The sequence below is a fragment of the Volvox carteri genome (assembly GCF_000143455.1).
Source record: "Volvox carteri f. nagariensis unplaced genomic scaffold VOLCAscaffold_44, whole genome shotgun sequence".
Classification (NCBI taxonomy): Eukaryota; Viridiplantae; Chlorophyta; class Chlorophyceae; order Chlamydomonadales; family Volvocaceae; genus Volvox; species Volvox carteri.
This window is the reverse complement of record NW_003307587.1, coordinates 823,097-833,939: the sequence shown is the minus strand read 5'-3', so window position 1 is coordinate 833,939 and position 10,843 is coordinate 823,097. Positions and strand designations below refer to the sequence as shown.

The following is a 10,843-nucleotide window of genomic DNA, read 5'->3' as shown; positions in this document are numbered from 1 at the left end:
TGTTGCTGCACCTGCTGCCGCAACTCCTCCTTGTTCTGCTGCAACTGTTGCTGCACCTGCTGCCGCAACTGTTCCTGGTGCTGCTGCATCTGGTGCTGGCTCTGCTGCATCTGGTGCTGGCTCTGCTGCATCTGCTGCAAGGTTTGGAGGATCTGGTCCTGGATCTGGTGCGGGATGCCCCCCCCAGGTGCCAAAAACACTGGAACTGCTTGCTGAACCGCGTGCATGGCCTGCGATATCGTTTGGTGAGCATGAACAAGTTGCCCTAGGGAAGCGGTCAACACTTCGGCCATAACTTATAATGGCCTTTTTAACCTGGCGTCGTATAAGCTCACAGGCTTCCTCGCAGACTTTCTGTGCAGCAATATAATATTGTTTTTCATTTCTCGCCTCGATACCTTGATATCCAGTTTAGCAACGAGCTGGCTCCGGAACCAATGCGACGAATTGGCGGCCTCGCCTAAATCGAGCATACCTTCGGCATAAGTCCACCCCGCGCCAACCGACTTCCGCGCAATCTTTTCCAAAAAGCACTCTTCATGCATGCACGGTATCTTCTTCAGCCGCGCGCGTGCGCATGCCAAGATCCCCATTGAGCAACAAGACTGCACCCAAGCACAGGTAAGAGTGGAGGCGAGGAGAGAAAACTTCTCAAGGGTCTTACAAGTGATGCTTTTGAGCTTTCACAATTTATGCCTTCAAGCAAGCGTGAGATGGTGTTTCGCTTACCGTTACGTGATTTGTGTTAATTCCGGTTTCGTTTCGCCATTCCCTTTTGCCATAAACAACTAGGCTCCGGCACAGCGGCAGTGGCGGCAGCAACGCGGGCTGGACAGGGCTGGAGCGTGATGGGGGACGCTGTAGGCAGCCAGATGCCAAGTCTTCAGGGGAACCCATCTGTACTTGTTTCGCTATCCCTCACCACCACCAGTACCGTATCGCACATCTGTATATGCGTCGACCTGTATGTGAAAATGATGGGGTTCTCTGAGGCTTTCTCACGCCGCTGCTGCTGCAGCTCCTGCCATCGCTCCTATTGCTGCTGCCGGGGATCCTTTCGAAGCTCACATGTGTGGCCCTGCTTGTTTTTGGTTGTTTTTGAAGGTACTGGGCTACGAGAATCGTGCCCTGGCCTCCCTGCTATCGCGCATTGTGGGCCTGGATGTGGGGCCGAGAAGGCGGCGGGGCAGCGGGTCGACTGGGGGAGGCGGCCGCTGCCACTGGCCATGCTTATCACGTCCTTTTGAAAAGAAACCTGAGTTTGTGTAGGCCAGAATCCTCGGCCGGGACCACGTAACAAGTTAGAAAGCAGCCGTTGCACTCAATCAGCCGTAACTAAATCAACTGTTGCAACGTGCCGGGGGCCCGATTGCATTCGGATCCTTGTTTGGAACATGCATGCTTTCTCATCGGACAGATTTGACCCGATGAAGGCTGAGCGAGGTCTGCTTAACCATGACGTGATCATCTTGACTGAGACAAAGGCGCCTGTTGATTAGTAACACGCCAGGGAGCAACTGGTATTACATGGCTATACCCATTTCGCATGCACGAGGGCTCCACGCACGGGTTCTCGAAGATTGGGCGGTGTATCTGTGTTTGTTCGGAGTGAGATGACTTCCCATGTGCGAGAAGTATTTGCATTACTGGTGAGCTCGACAGGCTGCGGTGTGCGGGCGATGAGGTGCTATTTGCGGGTGATTTTAATGCCCGTACAGCGACTACTCCAGATCTGCCCGAAACGTTCAGTGCAGGGGTGCATCCCCTCCATCCCCTCCATCACGCGCGCGAATAGAGATGCCGGCATCAATTCTTGCGGGCGGCGGTTGGCACAGATATGCTATGACACTGGTACCGCAATTGTCAATGGGCGGGTGCCCGGAGACAGGTATGGAGCCCATACGTTTTCTAACTCTGTTGAGTGTCGTAGTTCTATGAACATATGTATTGCATCCTCGAGCATCTAGACACCCTTTAAGTCCTGAATTTGTGGGGTGAGTTGAACGTGTTGCGCGATCATCATCCACTCTTCCTTCGCCTGCACTCAGCCGCGAGGCGTCTCTTCACGTCACCAGCGTCCCTTGCCAGCCACCAACACACATGTTCGGGTGCACCGAAGGGCCGCAGTCACCGATGGAGGGGAACCGTGTGGCGTAGTGGGGGACGGTGGCGTTTTGGAAACACATCGGTAAGGCTCCACTTCTACCCCATTTATGGGTGTGAGTTCACTTTTTGAAGGGCGACCTCTTACCAGACGGAGCGCGGGTCTCCGTCCAATCTCCACGTATCCCTACATCCCCTCACATCTCACCCTCCCTACAAGAGTTGCGACATACATACATACATATGGGCAGACAGCACATAGGTGGAGAGGGGGCCCCGTGCAGAATGAGACCTACAGAAAACGATGCATCCCTCACTTTTCACATGGTCGTACACTTGCAAGAACCCGTCAATCATCATCTTTGTACGGAAACTTCTCATCTCGGTGCTCCTTGAGTTTTTCACGCAGCTCGTAGCAGTCGTCCCCCTTGAGCATGTCAGACAACCAGCGACACTCCACATCCATATTTACCTGTGTGGGGTGGGGTAGGATGGGAGGAATGATATGTGAAGCCCCAAGAAGCAACAGCGAAGTGGGTGGTGGAAAAGGGGATAGGACAGGGCAATTAGCCCGGCGTAGGGTGAGTTGGGTGGGAGGAATAATGAACAAGAGAGATTGGGGAAGGCTTCTTGTCAGCGAGATGAGCCATGTGCGCAGGGCAAGAGATGCAGTAGTAATTTTGGTACCTTCTCAAAGCTTCCTGTGGGAAAACAAAGAGGGAAGCGGAATGTGTGTGTGTTCTGCTGCATCCGGCGGTTCTCAGGTCGGTGGTCGGGAGGGTGGAGGGGCAGACGGCCGGTCAGGAAGAGGGAGAGGAAAACACTCAGCGCATGCACACACATACATACACACACACACACACGAGAGAACACATTTCGAAAGAAGGCGTTGCACCTTTCATTCTTCACTGCCTTCATCCTACATCCTCAAACTTTTTGCATGTGTCTAAATGCATACACGAGCAACAGGTACAGACAAAAACACCTCACTCCGATTGCCCAGTGGCCCCCCACCCCCTGCACAGAGCCAGGCAGTGTTTTTAAAACTTTTTGACCGTGGTAATATTTTAGTGACCTAGTGGGGGTTTTCCTTGGCAACCACCTTACAAATGTTTTCGCCTGCGAGTATGTTGAACGGGAGCCCGATAGAACCGTACATCCGAAGATCAAACTTTGACTCCATGTGCGGCAACGTGTTCCCGAGCCGAGCTCAGTGAAGAATCACTGCCCCCATCCAAGCGTCAAACAACCATTTAGGTGGTCACTACGGGGTATGTGGCCCAATATCCTGGCGACCACCTGAGGTGACTCGAAACATTTCCTAGTGACCACCTTCCGGAAGGGAATTATTTTCTCAGTAACCATTTGGTCACTAGTAACCACTTTTAAAAACACTGGTGCCAGGCCTCCTCCTCCCCACCACCAGACACCACCCGGACCCCCCAAACCCCCCTCGCCACCCACCATCTCCAAGGCCCCCCGCACCAGCCCTGCCAGCACATTGCAGTACTTAAGGTCCCGGTACTCCTCCTGCAGCTCAACGAAGTCAGCCAGGGGATTGTCCGTCAGAATCTGCGGGAAGATCGGATGAGCGGGCCCGAGGGGCCCCCCAGGGAGCGGGGCGTGGTGAGAGGAGGGAACGACCCACATGGCGGCTAGGGTACGGTGGTGTAGGAGAACGCGCTTGAGAAAGTTACTGGCATCTGAAGGACTGCCAGCCCTAGCTATCCAACCTGCGATTGCCCAACCCAGCCCTGTGCACCAGCCGCCACTTCCACAGCCCCAGTGCCATGGTGGGTCTCCACCCCCCACTCTACCCCCCTACCTGTTCAGCGGCAGGCAGGGCCCCGTACGACGATCCCGTTGGCCCAGGCTCCTTCCCAAAGCCCCTACCCCCAACCTTGATAACCCTTCCTTCCCGCGTTTATTGCGGGCCTAAACCACGCAATAGCCCCAGGCTCCTCCCCGCAATAAACGCCTAAACCACGCCATAGCCCCAGGCTCCTTCCCGCAATAAACGCCTAAACCACGCAATAGCCCCAGGCTCCTTCCCGCAATAAACGCCACGCGAACCACACAAACCCTGCTTCCTGCTCGGCACAGCTTCGGTTCCCCTCTTCCCTCCCCCTTCCCACCAGACTACACTCGGTTTGATCCGGGCTCCAGTTGGCCACACTGGCACTGACGTTCAGGAACATGGGGAGAGCCTGCACGGGGGGAGAGGTGTGATTACGTAGTGCGAGACACGGGGGAGCCCTCCCGAGGGGGGGAAAGGCCAGGGGGAACACAGGAGGGGGGAGCCCAGGTCCTATACATTCAAGCCGCCGCCAGTAGTACACGAGTACAAGTCTCAGGTCTTCATTTCGGAAGCCCTCAAACCGCCGACCGACCCTAAGCTCCCTAAAGACGGCGCAGGCCTCGGTCCCTAGCCCCCAAAAGTAATGGTTGTGTTGGGTGGATCATGTTGGGCCACACTGCGCAATGACAGGGTGACCAGTAGCTTCCATGGGTAGTTTGTGCTCATTCGAGTTGGGGAGGTCGTCTCAGACACCGCTCATGACCTTCCTTGGCGGTTCGTTCGGGAGAACCCCTTCACGACTTTCCCGCGCGCGTGATGCGGATGCCTGATCCGCCACTGTCCTGTCCTGTTGCCCCTTGCCGCCCCACCTGCTTGGCAACCATCTCTCCAGTGTCCCGGAAGGACGAGCAGCGAGTGATCTTGGCCTTGGCTAGGAACTCATCCACAAGGCGGATACCCATATTGTAGCCCCTGGAGGAAATAAACGGTGGGAATGTGCGAGGGAAGGATTGGAGGGAAGGGGAAAGGCGGCCAAGAGGAGAAGACGGAGAAACAAGGCAGGGGTATACACGGGCAGCAGTAGAGGAGACGCGAGATTGCAGTAGAGGGGGACGCGGGCGGGGGGGTGCCCTCGCACGAGATTGGTGTGGTGTGGGTTATTTGTGAGTTCGAGCCTGGACTGGGGTACGGAGTCGGCAAGTTGGGAAGGGTCGAAACGTTGCAGGTGGAGAATGGGCTCCTTTTAAGTAACTCAAGGGTTGTAAGGGGAGATGAGCTCCCTGTAAGTAATTTAACCTGCTGCACTAGCACAGTGGTCGAAAAGCTGGCGTGATAATATACTTACATCTGCTCAAACCTCCTCCCCACCTGGCCCTGGGGGGCCGATGATCGGGTCTGCTCGCCTTCCCCTTACCCTCCCTCTCCCTTTTCCCTCCTACCTTTGTGGCCGGCAGACTGAGCATGGCCTTGGCTAGCTCCGCCTCCAGCTTATCGAACACGGGTGACCCCAGGCCCTTAGGGCAGCGGCGGACCACACACGTCACCTCCCCTCCGCAGCTCTCACCCCGGGTGCGGACCTCGTTGATGGCTGCGAATGGCATGACAGGCGGGAGGGGAGGTGGGGGAGGTCGAGGTTGTTGCAGAAGGGGCCGGACGGATCGGCGCGCTAACAGCCCGCCTGACGCGCGCGCCTGCCCCCAGTGGTGTCTGCCCACACGCGGAGGTTAGCAGGCGTCCTTATTCACTGTTAACCTAATGCTCTTAGACAAGGGCGAATGCCCCCCAACCCCCCACTGGGTACGCCATGTGTGGTCACAAGGCACAGGACGCCTTCCCTGCATCAAAACCCACCCCCAGCACCTCATCACCCCCTCAGCCTCCCATCCCTTTCGCCTCCTCCCCCAGCGCCAACCCCCCAGCCCAGCAGCCCCACCATCGATCATCTTCGTGGCCGCCTGCTGGTCCGGGCACCTCACAATGTTGGACTCCACGTCCTCCAAGGTAAAGGAGGCGAGGTCCACGTGTGACTCGATGTCCCGGACTTTGGACACGAAGGCGAGGATCTGACAGCGGGTGGGAGGCAGGCAGGGTCCCGCGGGTCGGCAGGTCGGGGTGCATCATGATGGCGGTCGGGGAGCGGGAACGGTGCGCACGTGGAGGTGGTCTCACTAGTGGTGATGTGATGTGGCGTGATGTGGTGTGCCCAACATGCAAAGGGACCAACGGCGCTACAGCGGCCTCGGTAGAGGAGGGGTCAGGAAGGGGCGAAGTGAAGAGAGAGGTGTGTTCAGAGCCGGCAGCATGCAGGACAGGGAACGGGAGTAAAGGAAGGGCACGCACACATTTGGAACAGGCGGGGGGGGGTGAAGGGGGCCCTGAGGAAGGAAAGCCGGCCAAGGAGGAGACAGGACAGAACCACGTGGGAGCCACGGCTGATTTGACGTGGCAATAGCAGTATAGCATCGCACACGACAGCCGGGAGATTTGGATAAAGCACTAAGAACCCAGATGGGTAGCAGGCAGGGCCGAACGGCCTGCCATGGAAGGAGGCGGGGCGGGAGGGGGTGCACCCGAGGCCGAGCTGGTCTCAGACGTGACGCCGGCCTACCTCGGTATCACCGATGACCTTAAGAAGCTTCTTAGCCACGGCGCCTGCGGCAACCCGGCCAATCGTTTCTCGTGCTGAGCTGCGGCCGCCACCAGCTACCGCGCGGATGCCATACTTGAAGTCATAGGTGGCATCAGCATGGCTTGGCCTGTAAGCCACTGCCATCTCTGAGTAGTCTTGCGACTTCTGGTCCTTGTTGCGGGCCACAATCGCAATTGGGGTCCCGAGCGTGATACCGTCTACCACGCCCGAAAGGATCTCCGCAATGTCATCCTCCTTGCGTGGCGTTGTGATAATGCTTTGACCAGGCTTTCGGCGATCAAGCTCCAGCTGAATTTCATCTTCGGTAATTGGGAGACGTGGCGGCACACCATCGATAACACAGCCAACCCCCTTTCCATGAGACTCGCCAAAGGTTGTCACACGAAAGTTGTTTCCATAGGTGCTACCAGCGGCGTGCACGCTAAGTCGAAGTGTGCGGGAGCAATGGCGAGTGTAGCCGACGCGCGCACGGCGCCCTAGAAGACGTTGAGTAACTTCCATTTTTTAGGGTCACGAATGCCAATAAATTGCGCAGCTGTTGTTTGACATCAACCCTGCTCGTTTGCTCAAAGATCGTTTGTGGAACCACAACGAACTGCGTCGGTTTGGGCTGTAACCGAGGCTAGCTGCTTAGCGATGTGCATTGAAATACAGCAACAGGCGCCTCCGGCGCACTTGAACGACAAACTGATATCTAGTTGTAGGTAGCATACAACGCAAGTCCGGTAGGGCGTAACGTAGTGTTTCCGAAGAATACGCTTTAATATCTTCGTGCGCTAATTGAATAGTACTAATCAAGGGTATGTAATGCTCTGAAAGCCAAAAGGTGGGATTCAATTGGTGACTACCGAACAGCAGCAGATGCCGGCATTAGACCGGCACATCGTCCATATGCATGCCAAGCAGCTTCATGTGTCCTATTCACGTGCTCACTTGAAAGGTTGTCATTATCCCCTGCGTTTATCGCAATTGATTAGGGCAGCCTCCGGGACCTCGGCAATAGCGTTTGTTCCGTACACGACGCACACTTCACACACACCAAATCATGAATTGACTGCTCTCTGCTGACAAGCCCTCATCCGATACCCCCTTCACCCCATCCAGGAGCGTGGCAAATCAATCTGAGGCACAGCGGTGCTGATGACATTATCAGCTGCACTCACCACCATCGCTGCTGCCGCCACTGCCGTCGCGGTCGTCCTAGGCACGCGCCAGCTTCGGCGGCGCATCCGACCCCAGAAGCCCTTCCTGTCCGTGTTCGCTGACACTACCGACCAGCCCTTTCCCCACCTGCCGCCCCAACCGGACGATGACGACGACGACTTCCAGCAGCGTTGTTGTGACTCTGGCTGTAGCAGCGGCGGCAGCGGTGGTGACAACACCGTGGCAGCCTCTACAGCTGCTGCTCCTGGAGCTACAGCCGCAGCGGCCGCCGCACCGCTACCTGAAGCAGCTCCAGGAAGACGTGGAGCTGCTGCGGGTGGCTCCCTACCTGCGGTGCACCCCTACCTGACCCGCATTAAGCGACTTATGGCCTCCACAGAATGCCCCATCCTGCGCCACCCGCCGCAGCCCCCACCGCTTCCACCGCAGATAACGAACCAACCCAAGCCGCCATCCATAGCACCGGCAGCAGCGGCACCACCACCACCACCAGCAGTAGCAGCTGCTGCTCAGGGCTGCTCCACCTCGGGGTCGAGGCCCGCTGCGACCCGTGGGTCAGTCCTCCCAGGTTTCCAGCTCCACTGGGTATCGAGTCCCAAGCAGCTGTACTGGCTGGGTCAGAGGCTGCGGCAGGTAGGCAGGTAGGCAGGTAGGTAGGTAAGTAGGCAGGTAGGTAGGTAAGTAGGCAGGTAGGTAGGTAGGTAGGCAGGTAGGTAGGTAAGCAGGTAGGCAGGTAGGCAGGTAGGTACTGTGTGATGTGGCGCTGCTGTGTGGACACGGGGAACCTGGCCGTGATCTGTACAGCTAATTCTGTCGTATGTTTTTCAAAAGAACTAAAATGATAAAGCTTTGGCGGAGGGAGATGACGGAAAGGGAGACGGGGTGAGGGAGAGGGGAAAGGGGAAACACAAAACACCACTGCGCGTCCCCTTGGTTTAACCCTTTTTCGTGCTTCGGACGTGTCAGCAGTTGACTCAGTGCCTTTTGTATCCCCGGCATCAGCGTATGACTTCCCCTTCCAACTCCTCTGCCCTCCTCCTCCCCCCTTTTCGCCACCCACCGGCAGGAGCGGCAGATCGGTTTGGACACGGAAGCCTCCCCACTGCTATGCTACCACGGCAGGGTGTGCCTCATACAACTATCAGTCTGGGACGACACAGCCTCCCCGTGTGATGGCGGTGATGACGGGGGTAGCAGCGGCTGCAGCAGTGGCAGTGGCGGTAGTGGTGGTGGTGGCGGGCATGTGTGGCTGGTGGACGCTCTGGCACTACGTGGCCATGTGGGCGCTGCATTGGGTGGGCTGATGGCGGACCCACGGGTCGTGAAGGTGAAAGAAATCTGGGCCAGCACGCATCTGTACATCACTTTGCTTTGTACCGCATCATGGGTGGGCCAACCAGATGCACCCGCTGCGTATATGTGCTCCACTTCAAGATACACAACTCCGCTCAACGCCCCCAACCAACACCCCCAACCAACACCCCCAACCAACACCCCCAACCAACACCCCCAACCAACTCAACCGGCAGGCCCTCATCCTTCGCACCTCTTTTCTTCCCCCTCCCGATCCCCCAACCCGACTCCACAATATCTCATCATGCCTTGTACGGCTGTATCCGCGGATCAGCTCACACTGAATATATAGTTTTCCCAAGCCGCCTCCTGCCTTGTATCCTCCTCCTCCCCACCCTCCCCCCGCCATCTTCCTCCCCCTTCCGGTGCAGGTGCTGCATGGCGGAGGTAATGATGTGGTTTGGCTGCAGCGGGACTTCCGCGTGTACCTGGTCAATGTGTTTGACACGGAGAAGGCCAGCCAGGCGAGTGGGGGCCGGGGGGAGGGGGCCGGGGGAAGGGGGCATCCGGAGGTCGTTTTGCACCAACAGTACCCGTGCGACTGGTGTGACCAGTGGCGGAGTGTGAGATGTCGTGGAAGGGTGCATTACGTCAGGAAGATGAGTCGGATGACTAGAGGACAGCTTCAACGAGGACGAAGCTCTGTGTGCCTTTGTGCTTGTTGTGCCGTACGAAACTCTTTGTGGCGGCTCTTGTCGACCTGTATGTGAAAGTGATGGGGTTCGCTGGGGCAAGGCTCCCACACTGCCGCTGCTGCTGCAGCTCCTGCCATCGCTCCTATTGCTGCTGCCGGGGAATCCTTTCGAAGCTCACATGTGTGGCCCTGCTTGTTTTTGGTTGTTTTTGAAGGTACTGGGCTACGAGAATCGTGCCCTGGCCTCCCTGCTATCGCGCATTGTGGGCCTGGATGTGGGGGCCGAGAAGGCGGCGGGGCAGCGGGCCGACTGGAGGAGGCGGCCGCTGCCACCGGCACTGTTGCGCTACGCTGCAGCTGACGTGGCGTATTTGCCGTACCTTGCTGACGTACTTCGCAGGGAGCTGGCGGCGCTAGGACCCACCCGGTGGGCCGTGTGTGTGTTTATGTGTTTGGGGGGGAAGGGTTATTGGAAAAGAAAAACCCCCAAAAGCCCGGGGCTGGCCACGGTGGTAGAGCGGGGAAGATGTGAAGACAGTGCTGCAGTGATGACTTTGAGCTGCTTTGCAGCCAGCCGACCAACTCACCGGCGGTTTCTGTTACAGTGCACCGAACCGCTCCTCCACCTGCCCCCTTGTCACCATTCCACCTGTCCCCTCCCCCTCCCCCTCCTCCTCCTCCTCCCCCTCCTCCTCAATACACCTGCGCCCCCGCTACCGCCCTGCCAGGACGGGACTGGCCTAATCCCCCTCCTCCTCCTCGCCCGGCTGACCCGGTACTGGGCCACCGGACACCCGCTGCTGGGGAAGAACCCCCTCAGCGGCCAGGAACCCGCCACGTGGCTGCTCCGCTGGTGGGGCCGCCGCCGCAGCAGCTGCAGCAGCAGCAGCAGCAGCAGCAGCAGGACATGTGCGGCAGGGCACCAACCCAGGGAGGACCAGTAGCTGCAGCGGGAGCAGCAGCAGGCCCCAGACCCATGTGTACGGCACTGGGACAAGCGGTGCTCCGAAGCCATCAGCTGAGTCTCACGCTATACAAGAAGCCGCTGTCGGATGCGGCGGTAGCGACGGGCAGCGCTGCCCCCGCCGGCACTGCCACGACTGCCGCCGCTGCCGTACTGCGCAAGTTCTTTTCTGCTGCA

General features: G+C 58.0%; 2 protein-coding genes across 2 annotated transcripts in view; one reads left to right on the top strand and one right to left on the bottom strand.

The window, feature by feature from the left end:
- Window positions 1–2,292: 2,292 nt before the first annotated feature.
- VOLCADRAFT_82892 (uncharacterized protein) lies at window positions 2,293–7,052 on the bottom strand (the record flags this gene model as incomplete). Its single annotated transcript, XM_002954580.1, has 7 exons — window positions 2,293–2,575; window positions 3,568–3,633; window positions 4,239–4,310; window positions 4,771–4,873; window positions 5,341–5,489; window positions 5,835–5,964; window positions 6,510–7,052. The coding sequence occupies 4 exons, from the start codon at window positions 7,050–7,052 to the stop codon at window positions 4,841–4,843; spliced, it is 855 nt and encodes a 284-aa protein (XP_002954626.1). The 3' UTR covers window positions 2,293–2,575; window positions 3,568–3,633; window positions 4,239–4,310; window positions 4,771–4,840.
- A 639-nt stretch (window positions 7,053–7,691) lies between these two features.
- The window catches only part of VOLCADRAFT_106479 (uncharacterized protein), a gene marked incomplete at both ends in the record, with an annotated part of 10,113 nt that continues 6,961 nt past the window's right edge, over window positions 7,692–10,843 (top strand). Inside the window, 5 exons of the mRNA XM_002954648.1 lie at window positions 7,692–8,348; window positions 8,782–9,042; window positions 9,440–9,631; window positions 9,831–10,136; window positions 10,574–10,762. Of these exons, the coding sequence (XP_002954694.1) occupies window positions 7,692–8,348; window positions 8,782–9,042; window positions 9,440–9,631; window positions 9,831–10,136; window positions 10,574–10,762 (1,605 nt within the window). The remainder of the gene's footprint in view (window positions 8,349–8,781; window positions 9,043–9,439; window positions 9,632–9,830; window positions 10,137–10,573; window positions 10,763–10,843) is intronic.